Source organism: Solanum tuberosum, unplaced genomic scaffold, assembly GCF_000226075.1.
Source record: "Solanum tuberosum cultivar DM 1-3 516 R44 unplaced genomic scaffold, SolTub_3.0 scf00207, whole genome shotgun sequence".
NCBI lineage: Eukaryota > Viridiplantae > Streptophyta > Magnoliopsida > Solanales > Solanaceae > Solanum > Solanum tuberosum.
In genome coordinates this window covers 351,491-363,051 of record NW_006239133.1, presented here as the reverse complement: position 1 = coordinate 363,051, position 11,561 = coordinate 351,491, and the positions used below count along the sequence as shown (strand labels likewise).

The 11,561-nt window shown below is 34.8% G+C and overlaps 2 protein-coding genes across 4 annotated transcripts; one reads left to right on the top strand and one right to left on the bottom strand.

Moving 5' to 3' along the window:
- The first annotated feature begins 225 nt into the window (after positions 1-225).
- Positions 226-5,882, top strand: LOC102581895 (protein PALE CRESS, chloroplastic). The gene is made up of 7 exons (XM_006355815.2): positions 226-403; positions 497-561; positions 1,154-1,348; positions 2,424-2,510; positions 3,170-3,220; positions 4,777-4,959; positions 5,167-5,882. Exons 1-7 carry the CDS (start codon positions 283-285, stop codon positions 5,398-5,400), a joined length of 936 nt encoding a protein of 311 aa, XP_006355877.1. The 5' UTR covers positions 226-282; the 3' UTR covers positions 5,401-5,882.
- An 823-nt stretch (positions 5,883-6,705) lies between these two features.
- On the bottom strand, positions 6,706-10,522 carry LOC102577931 (isoamylase). 3 transcript variants are annotated; one of them, XM_006355814.2, is made up of 2 exons: positions 10,447-10,522; positions 6,706-9,552 (listed from the first exon to the last, which is right to left on the bottom strand). In XM_006355814.2, exon 2 carries the CDS (start codon positions 9,482-9,484, stop codon positions 6,848-6,850), a length of 2,637 nt encoding a protein of 878 aa, XP_006355876.1. In that variant the 5' UTR covers positions 9,485-9,552; positions 10,447-10,522; the 3' UTR covers positions 6,706-6,847.
- Between the last annotated feature and the right edge of the window lie 1,039 nt (positions 10,523-11,561).

The following is an 11,561-nucleotide window of genomic DNA, read 5'->3' as shown; positions in this document are numbered from 1 at the left end:
AAATAATTAATTGGGGTATAATAGGTAAAAAAAAGTTATTTTTTCTTAATTTGTCAAAATAGATAAGTAATTAGAGATAACTAAAAAAAAGAAAAGTGGACAAGTAATTAGAAACGGAGAGTATTGGACAAGTAAAAATTAACAGAAACTTGTTATTTCTTCTTAGTTACTAATTTTGTAATTAAATATACATAAAAAAATATTAAAAGAATATATAAATACATAAAAATGGAGAGGATTTATCTGGGGTTTTAGGGAACACCCATTTTAGGCAGCAAGAAAATGGAGTCAATAGCTCTAGGATTAACATGCACTGCCACTGTTTTCCCTCATTCTTTTCATTCAACTTCATCTCTCTCAGCAACTTCAACTTTTAATTCAATCAAATATCCATCCACCACAGGTCAGTCAGCTCCACTTTAATCTTTTCCTAGTTTTTTGTTTTTCAATTTTGAGGTTAAATGATTGATAAAATCTAAAAAGTTTCAATTTTTAGCATTGCGAAGCAAGGGGATTGAAGAGAAGGACCTTTATGGACTTCCAAAGGAATTTTATGATGATGTATGTTCTTTTTTAGCCTCTTATTGTTTCTGGGTCTGTTTCATTTTTGATGTTTGAGCATATTTTTCCCATCTGTCACCAGTAAATTATCCAAAATTAGGGTAGGGAAGCCAGGGAATCAAACCCCTACCAACTGAGCTTCTAACATTCCCCGTAATAATTTTGGTTGGATTACTGGTTTCTAGTTTGATTCTTGCAAAAGGGTAGAAGATAAGGTTACGAGGGTCAAAAGATTCTAATTTTAGTGCTCTCAAGTTTTTTGAAGTACCCCTTCGTTTTCGTTTCAATTTGTCTGTCTTACTTTCCTTTTAATCCATTTTAAAAAGAACTTGTACGTTTTTTTGACAACTCTTTAATTCTAACTTCCGGCACACCACAAGATTAAAGAGCATTGTGGTACATTCTACCTATTTTTAGTTTAAGACCACAAGTTGAACTTCATGCCGAGTCAAACACCTTCACATAAATTGAGACGGAGGGAGTAATACTGTAATGGAGTATAAATTATTGTAGAGGGAGCAATGTATAAGCAAAAAGGAAGGTTAATACTGTTAGCATGCTCTGGAAGTTGGTGCTAAGCTTTCTCTTATAGGAATGGCAAGCTAAACAAAGGGAAAAGACTAAGGAATTGCATAGACGACGTCAACAGGAGGAAGAGGAAGAGGAGGAAAAGATAGATGAATATCGTGAAATTGGATTGCGATTGAAAGATTATCCAGAAGAAGATCTTGTAAAGGCCAAGAAATTGGTTGCCAGCTTCATTAGATCAGCTGAAGAAGTGGAAGAGGTGAACAACTTTTATTGTTAATGTGTATTCTTATTTATTTCTGGTTGGATATAGATAATATACTCAAGGTGTATGAGGCTTTCCATGTGATGCAACTGTATTTGTTTTCTAGAATAGTTGAATTTTAGCCTTTATGAGAACATTAACATTGTACCTTGTTAAGTATTTGGCTTAAATACCCAGTCTAGGAGAATCTGAACAATGTCAAAGTTGTTGCGGAGCTGGTGTTAATACAAACAAGAAAATCACTAATTGCTTTGTCTTTTTCTTTCTCCTTTTTTCGAAAAGAAGAAATTATTCTCTTTGGCCATACTGATGTCTTAGTAAGCAAACTGGTAGCAAAGGGGTTATCTTTTAGCTTTACCTACCCCTTGTTACCTTGTATCCCCTTCAAGAGAGTTAGAAGCAAAAATCCTCATTTCTCAAGGATATAGTTTTTTTTCGTCAATTGCTAAGTAAGAGTTGTACAATTAATTTATTGATCCTGTTGATTTATGTGGCCTTGAGAAAATTAGTAAGAGAGTTCAGTTTTGGAGCTATAGATCTCTTTCTTTTCTCCTTCTGTAGGTTACAGAATTGATCCCCAACAACCCTTCTTTCTCTTGAGGGACATCTTTCCTGAGTTATGGTTATCTATTGTGTTGTTAATTTAGCCTTTAGAACTCTTCTTGCTTGTGAAATCTATCTATCTATCTATCTATCTATCCATTATACACGAACTTTAGCTTCTTGGATGTGACATAGAATACATAAACATCTTCTTATTAAATCCTTTTCTTATGACATCTATCTGCCTATTCCAATTTTTCTTTTTTGATGACTGAGAAATACCAAGGTTTGGATGGTGCCATGGTGGATAATGGGCCCGCCACTCTACCTTTCTCCACCTAAATACCAGGCTTTTGTTTATAACAGGGTTTGAACCTGTGACATATGCCTAAACCACACATCACATGTTTCTCTCTTACAACTAGACCAAAGCCCAGGGATTTTTTCTTCAAAAGTCCAATTTTGTGATAGTTTCCTTATTGGACATTGTTTCTTGTATGGATCTTGTTTTGATGTTTATATGCAGAAAATTGAGGAAGCTGCAGAAAAAGGTGAACTCGATGAACTTGTTTTATTGATCATATGGAATCGGCTTGATCTTGCTCGGCGTGATGTAAGCATTTTATGGCTTATCTTACCTTTCTATGACTAGCTCAGCTACCCTGTTCTATTTCCTTTGCTTTTGCTTGTTTGTGCAATGGATTCTCCTTTGGTCGTCAGTATAAGTGTCACATTCACTTTAGCATGTTCTTTAGTTCATGAGCTCAGATGGAAAGCAGTGTCTGCTGCAAAATTTGTCATTCCTACAGAGTAGCGAATTTGGAACAGAATCTCCACAAGGTTTTCCCCAAATAAAATGGCCTAGTTTAAATGAGAAAATTTACAGGACTTACTGTGACAATTAGATGATGAAAGGCACCTGGATGATATTTCATGCAATATTAAAATATTAGATATTTTTCATCACTCATTGACAATTCTGTGATTCTGTCAATTCCTTTAGATTCCATCTTCTTGTATTTGAAGTCCTTCATATGCACTGTTAATGTTTGATTAGTATGGTACTGTTGCATAGGCAGTGTGGAAATGGGAATAAGTCTTTCATACTTTGGTGTAATAGAAGACTATGCAGCCTCCTAATTATGTGCTTGTATAGAATATCCTCTAGAAGTCCATGTGTGGTAGCTTAGTGAGCCCTCACCACTAACTCTTTAGTAAAAGGAACAAAAGAAAAATCTAATGCATGTAAGATATCTTTTTTGTGCATTCCAGGATGAGAAAGATGCGGTTCGAAGTCTTGATCTCTTGTACAGGCGAGTTGAGGTATGTGAAAACAGTCTTCTGTAGAAGCGCTCCTGGCCAAAAAACTCCTATTTCTTTGATATCAATTATTTAAAACATTGACTCTTTTAGGGGTTTGGGCTAAAATCATCCCTCAAGTATAACCCAAACTTAGGGTACATCCTTATGGTATAATTATGAACAAAAAACATCCTTTAACTATCCCAAACTTTGCAATAAACATCCTTATGTTAAAAAACTAACAGCTAAAATAAATGCATGTGCCAAGCACATGACTTCCTCCCAAATCCCCATATATTGTACGATTGATTTCCTCCCAAATCGTGCCCCTGATCCTTATGTATACTTCTACCTAGTTCTCTAAGGCTCATCTGTACTATAGTATGATAAATTGTATAAAGTTCATAGCTGTACCCATTGGAGCGGATTATTTTTCTGCACAAAAACATAAAAGAAGAGTCCCAACGTATTGTGGCTATTGTTTATGAAGATGAAGGAATCCGTACAATATATGGAGATTTGGGAGGAAGTCATGTGCTTGGCACATGTATTTATTTCAGCAGTTTGTTTTTTAACATAAGGTTGTTTATTGCAAAATTTGGGGATAGTTAAAGGATGTTTTTTGTTCATAATTATACCATAAGAATGTACTCTAAGTTTGGGTTATACTTGAGGGATGATTTTAGGCCAAAACTCACCTGTATTTTTATTTAACTCAATTATACTTCGTTATTTTAACCTTGATAGTGTTCCACTGAATTTCCTTTCTTCTCATATGTGTTGTATCCCTCTGCCTGCCAAAAGTAACTTTTGTGTGGTTAACTGTCATTTTAAGGAAGTGCTCATCATCTTAAGTATCCAGCTTTGATAAGTATCTTACCCATTTGTTGATCTTTGACGAATGGACAAGTAGATGTGATTTACTGTTTATTTTTGGGAAAATTGTATGAAATAGCAAAGTATTAATTCAAATTAAATGTTATAGCCATAGTTTATTTTAATTGTAATTCGCAGCAAACATCCCCTATCTTTTGTCATCTGATTCGGTATACAATTAACCATTTTATACATTTCGGTATAAAATATATAAAATGCGTTTGTGTTTGTATTAAGCGAGAGAAAAGTGTATATACAAATACAAATACAAATACATATATTTTCGTCATATACACTTATAATTATACAAATACAGATCTTATTATACAAATTACAATGTATAAATGAATTTATACAAAACTGAACAATTTGTATAAAATTGGATGTTTGTAGCGAATTATACAAATCAAAAGTTCCATAGCAAACATAAAATTTGTTATGGAGCGCAATTATGCAAACTATAGTCATAACATACAAATATGATTTTTATGTTTACTATATGTGAAAGTTGTTCTTTATTTTTATCTCTCACTCGTGTCCTTCCTTTTTTAGTTTGTCTTTACATTTCAGGCTTTTACTCATGTCTTTTCCTGACTCTGTCACACAATCGTGTTTTATCTTTCATCATGCGGGAAAAATTCCCAACTTTCTCTCTGTCTTTATTGTTTTTTCTTGTCTAAAACCTTTATCCTTGCATTTAGACAGAGATTTTGAAGCGGGAAGCAACTCCTGCCATGAGACTACTGAATGATCTTCTGAATATGCATGATGGTGGACTAGACAATGAAGGATGGCTCAAGGCATGTAAAAAACGTATGGTTGATACATTTCCTCGAGAGGACCCATTTAGCATTCTTGTACCTGCAGGTTTCGACATTGACACGGTACATTTTTACTCTTTCATATTGCTTTTCTGATTTGATATAAACTGTTCATCTTCGTACTATCAATCTATGAGATCCAAAACCTGTTTGTACTTGTGTGATAACTGATATTTACATTCACTTCTCTCTATGTGGTATGTGCGCATTAATTCGTTACGTCAAGACTTCTAAAGTTGCTTTTCTCACTTTCTTTGCATTTCTTGTTAGCATCAAGGTCCTCTAAGACCAAGTTTGGAAGCTGACGATATGCTTTTGAGGATAGATTTTGTCAGAGAGGTGGACGAACTGTTAAAGGAGGTGCGATCTGAATATACAGAATCATTAGAAGCACAGGGATTTGATCCAGAATCAGTCGCGAGTAGATTGAAACAACAGGAGAAGCAACGCGCAATACATCAAGTAGAAAGTCTTTTGGATCTGGCCATCAACTTGGTGTGGTAGTCAAGTTGCTGCCTCTTCCCAATTTAGAAATATAGGCAGAATAGAAATCTCATTAGAGTAGAAAAGTTCACAGAAGGTTCATCGATAATATGTCCCGTTCATGAGGTTCCTACTACCATTATAGTTACGACGACTCCATGCCACCAAGTTATAACATCTTATGTAAGATAATTTTGCCATTTCTCCTTCCTTCCCCTCCCCATGGAAAAAAACTGTGCGCTTCTGCTCCTTCCCAGCCCAGAAGAGTGTCTATGTATTAGCTGGAAGAATAGCATTTGAAGCTTTACCGAGTGTACATTTAGGAGTTGTTTGGTAGGATACATTAAGAATAATAATGTATGTAGTAGTTTCGTGTCTTACTAATACCTTGTTTGGTACATTTTTTCAATCTATGTATACACTATTTGGTGTTATGTTATGTATGTTTAGTAGGTGACAAATCATGGTATTAACAATGTAAGGATTTTTATTGCATGGTTAAAGACATAATTGCCTGGCAAAATCTTTTCAACATCCTATTCACTGTATTTGTGGAGGTATTTTAGTAAACAACTTTTCTTTTTCAGAACTCATGCAAATGCGTGTTATTTTTAATAAATCAAATTAAACCGTGCATAAGAAATGACTTCAGTTTAACTAATGTTAGCATTACTAATATGTCCTATTCAATATTATTCTTACACACTCAGCTAAACGACCTCTTAATGGTGTAGCAAATTGTCCTGTAACAGTCAGTGGATGAACATATAATTGTTACTCCCTCTTTCTCTAATTACTTGTCCATTTTGACAGATCAAAAAAGGACAAAAAAAAATTACCTATTTATACCCTCAATTAATTACTTTGAAAAATAGTAAAACTTCTTAAAAATCTTAAGTTTTTAATTCATTCACTTCATAATTAATAGGAGTAAAATGGTAAACTCACTATGTCAATCATGGTTTTCTTAATAGGTGTGTCAATTCAAAAGTGGACAAGTAATTAGGAACAGAGGGAGTATGTACCAGGAAATCTTGCTCTAGCTAACACTTATTCAATTTGAGGCATTTCAATTTTAAGCGGCCTTGGTTTTCTACTTGAGCCTCCCTCCAAGGATAATGGTAGATGAACAATCATTTGATCTCCATCACAATCGGCATTAAATCCCTGGATGTAAACAAATAGCACGCCCCTCCACTAAAACGGGCCGGGCTGGAATGCATGTCTGCCTAATCTATGCAGAGGGTGCTCTATTCAGCAGTAGAGGATACAATCATGTCAACAAAACTTGCAGCTGACAAAGCTACAATGGCACTAATCTTTACATCTTTTACATAAGAACTCTTAAGATATTTGAAGCTGCAAAAGAAAATGTTTAGATACAAGTATTCTCAGTAAAATCTTCTTATTTATTCAGAAAAAAAAGCCTCTTATTTAAACATATATACATACTTAGGGGCTTTACAAACTATTGCCTCTTAGAAGAAAGTCTAATCTGTTTCTTTCTCTTGCTAGAATCTATTTCAGCTAGTCTCTGAGCTTCAAACAGCAAACAGCTGTGAGACTTCATCTCATATGCAACTAATTCATCTTCAACTGGAGTTCCCTTCTCATCGAAAAACCCCGGGAAAGGGAGGGCTGTGTCAACGAGACGATGCCATACCATATCTGTTGGAGGTGGCGGAAGGATAACAATCTCTGAATCACCAGCACCATTGAAAGCAACAAACAGGTCACCTACGATATCAGAGACTAATGTCTGGCTGACTTCAGCATCGGCCTTCAAAGTCATAGCCAAGAATTTGCTAGACGGGCCATCCCATTTCGGAGGAGATTGGTCACTCCCATGCCACTGGATGTTTTCTTCCTTCAAGAAGGTTCTCTTTTGAAGAAGATCACTTCTTCTCATTCTTAAATTACTCAAGAATGAAATAAACTGGGCAATCTGAGTCCCAAAACCAGTTTTTAAAGTATTCCAACCCAAAGATTTTCGAGCATCATATGCAGGGGAACCTCCTGAAGACTGACCACACTCGTCTCCCATGTTAAGTACTGGTACACCTAGAGAAATGAACAATATGAACAGAAAATTACGAACTTGTTTAAGTCGTCTCTCTAGGACAATGTTATTGGTCGTAGCGCCTTCTTGTCCACAGTTCCAACTTAACTCTGAAGCCACTTCATTACTACTGAAGCTAACTAGGTCAACAAGTGTGAGTCCAGAATTTCTGGCAATATAATTAAAAGAGAATGCAGGACCACGTCCACCTGCGAAGATATCCCCACTTCCACAAAGTCGTGTTGCTAGATTGCTTAGAAGACCCTCGCCTCTCAAGAAGTCTCGAATGTCATCACAAAATCTCATATTTATCTCTGCCCATCTCCTCCAGTGAGGGAATAAATTTTCCTTCGAATCATTGGTTAATGGATTCCAATTATCTGCAATCATCTTGACCTTTGAAAGGATAGGATCAAAGGCAATAGCTTCAACTAATGGAGGACGAGATAGAATCTCTCCATTGAACCCTCTCAACAAGGAAGAAGCGTTGACAAAAACAAAACCATCAATATGAAACTCAATTACCCAGTGGCGGAGACAGTCCAAAATCATTTGTTGGACTATGGGGTAATTGCAATTCAATGCATTTTGAATATTCAGATACTGACCACCTTTTATGCAATATGAAAAGTTATCAACATTCATCAAAGGTGCATCCTCTGCAGTGTGAGTGAAAACAACTTCAAGAAAAACCTCTATCCCGTTAGCATGTAATTTCTTAACCATATCCTTCATCGATTTAATGGCAGAAAGAGGGTCACCAGAAGGTCCATACATATTTCCAGGTGAAAAGAAATGCCACGGAAAATAGGGTCCTTTCTGCTCATCAAAAGGGAAAATTGGCTCCAGTAACATTGCATTCACACCAAGATCTTTAAAATGGTGCCATTTTTCGCTAATGCCAGAGAAAGTTCCAGCAAGGTCATCAGGTAGCTTACTGGACTTGTCCTTTGTAAATTGAGTCACATTTAAGCGGTAAATTATTAGTTTCTCCATAGGTAAGCTAGGGGGGACATCACCGCTCCAATCATAGCCAGGTTCCAGGCATAGTTCTCCAAGATATTTTGGACGTATCTCAGACCCACCCTGACGAGGAATAACACGCCTTATCACCTTAGCATATGGGTCCAAAAGAACCAGCTCTCCCTTCCCAGAAGTAGTCGCCTTACATCTATAACCATAAGTCTTAAATGGCAAAGAACAATCTAAAGCAGCATGCCAAATATCGCCTGATCGATTAATATAAGGATCTAGATCAATCTCTAAAGAAGGTTTTTCAACTGATATGTCATCATACAAGCACAGAACTACACTTCTTGCACTGCGTGAGAAGAGAGCAAAATTCACAGATCCATCTGGCTGAAAGGAAATACCCAATGGAGCAGGATGCCCTGAACTGAGACCAACTGGTACAACAAAATTTGTGTTCCTGTGACTTCTGATTTCTGAGTTTTCCATGTCAGAAACTAGTTGCGACTTCATATAGAAGGAGATATAGAAGGGGGCTAAACTTGCTTCAAAATCCAGCTCCACGGTGACCTTGCCTGAAGGTCCTTGCACAAATGGTGTTTCAACAGTACTACTTTTTCCATCTGCTCCACGTCTATTTAGATCTAGAGGCATAAAGCATGAAGCATCAGATCTAAAAAGACCCCAAACCATAACCAGCTCAGAATGTGCATATGAGAGCTCCAATGGCAAAACTTCTACAAGCACTTTGTACTTTCCATTTGTCCTTTCCACCAAGACTTTCACTTGACCACCAATATCTGTCCTGAAAAGGTAAGTGGGAACCCTTTTTGCAGATGGAACAAGAGAAATTCTCGATGCTGATAGTGCTTTTCGTCGATGAGCTCTCCTAGGAGCTTCTTGATCATTATTTCGACCTATGCCAGAGAAATTCATGTCTTCCAATTCCAGCTTCCTTAGACTGCATACTATTTTTCCACGGTTACCTGATGATGAAGGAACCAACTTGGTTGACTCAGTACTGCCATAGCTCAACAAACGTGAATGCACAGCCAACTGTATTGGTGAAGTTGCCATTAGCAGCACACAATGTTACGACAGCGTCAGATATAGAACTTGGTGGATCACATATTCTTAATCAAGTCCTGCAAAAATACAAAAACAAACACTACATATCTCAAAAGGAGTTGGAAGAGGTAGCTGCCTTGGCGAGAATTCTTCAACAGGCAGAACAACTAGAGTAAAACACCATAATGGAAGCAACAGATGAATGAATTGAACGTGGAAATAAATTGCAAGAATCATAGGCAGATCCATGATATAAGTCCACCCACTACCTTCAAAAACAGTAGACTCAAACTATTAACGGAGGGCAAATATACTTGAAGTAAACAACTTATACTCTCCCCCATGTTTCAATTTGTTCGTCTTAAATTCCTTTTTAGTCCATTTCAAAAAGAATGTTTTTACTTCTTTTTCTACAACTCCTTAATTCTAAATTTCCACATGACATATTTAAGATCACAAAATTATTGATACATTCTGCATATCTTTAGTACTTTAAAACCACAAGATTCAAATGTCTTTCTTTATTTTCTTTAACTCAGAGTCAATTCAAAACGAGACAAACAAATTGAAACAGAGTGAGTACCACCTATCAATCGGGTCAAATTCATAACATCAAAAAGGTTATTACTAGTATTGATGAATTGGTTTTGGTTCTGCACCAGATGAAATACTTTTTATTTTGTCAACCAAACATTTTAAGCAAATATTATCAAAATTGATTGTTACAGCATATAGTATCAGTCTATCACAACTTGAAGCTATTATCAAATTGGAAGAAAAGAAGAATTTACACAATAACAGTCCAGTTGAGGATTTTATTAAGAAATGTGAGTGAACAAAACACTAACATAGACTAATTTACTCTAAAAAAAATTGTAGTTTACCATGAAAAATCAGTCCAAATCTAGTCTGAAGCAGAAATTAAAGTAAGAAGAAATGAAAAAATGTAGAGAGAGAAAGAGGAAGCATACCCATAAGGATTCAGTCAGAGAAACAGAATGTGAGGAATTTGAGAGCAGTACCAATATGGGTCCATTTATTTGTTCTTTTCCTGTTATTTCCATATCCCTTTTTTCCTCTTGATTTTAGACAAATTATTTTTATTTTTGCAAGATATAAATTTTATATTTTTATAACGTAATATCGCTCGTAATTTTAAAAAAATATGTCTTTTAATTTGATTTTAGATAGGTAGGACACAAATTATCAGGTAGAATGCAAGTATACATTTATTCAATTTTATACAAAATAGTGTATCTATCTATGCATATCCAGAGTTGAAGAGCATATATAATTAAGATCCAATTAAAATGAATGTTTATGTATTATGTCATTAAAAAGCTTATTATGTATTATATTATTTATATTTATACTAAACATAAGTTTCAGTTAAGGACAAAAATAAAGATTAATTTATTTAAAGGATAAAAAATAAAAATCACGAAAAATCGTACAATTAATTATTTATTTCTTCCGTTGAACGTGGGTGTTTGGGCAAATGGGCCCAATTGCTTCTTGATCCGTGAAATATCTCACAATATATTTATAAATCAAATAACATTATGAATTTCAATTTTAAAAAAAAGTATTTCATTATTGTCAATTTATAAGACCATTTCTTGTTTGGTCCATCACAAAAAAAAAATGTCATTTATTTGATAGCATCATCCTCATTTTATATTTATTGAATCTTACTTAATATTTTATTGTAAAAAAAATAATTAAAAATACTATTAACATGACTTTGATAAGACAATTTAACAAATATTACAAAATCTTCCATTATTTCTTAAATTCTCTGCTTGATCAAAACAATTCGGATATCTCACGTCAAATATTTGAATCGTGGACCCCATTTGAATCACTCAAATCAAAATAGTTTTTATCTATTTTGAGGTAAGTACATTACTTAAAAAAATAAAAAAAAAAATATATATATATATATATATAAAAAAATTAAAAACATTACTTAAAATATCAAAACAAGGGTAAATAAATAAAAGTGTAACGTCCTCCTACTATATTTTTGGATCTTGCCCATTCAGCACACCCAAATGGTAGACGCGCTATTTGAGTAAATTCTTTT

Coding starts and splice junctions, on each gene's coding strand:
- LOC102581895 (XM_006355815.2), top strand. CDS start 283: ATGGAGTCAATAGCTCTAGGATTAACATGCACTGCCACTGTTTTCCCT. Junction 1,349..2,423: donor CAGCTGAAGAAGTGGAAGAG/GTGAACAACTTT, acceptor GTTTATATGCAG/AAAATTGAGGAAGCTGCAGA. Junction 3,221..4,776: donor TCTTGTACAGGCGAGTTGAG/GTATGTGAAAAC, acceptor CCTTGCATTTAG/ACAGAGATTTTGAAGCGGGA.
- LOC102577931 (XM_006355814.2), bottom strand. CDS start 9,484: ATGGCAACTTCACCAATACAGTTGGCTGTGCATTCACGTTTGTTGAGC.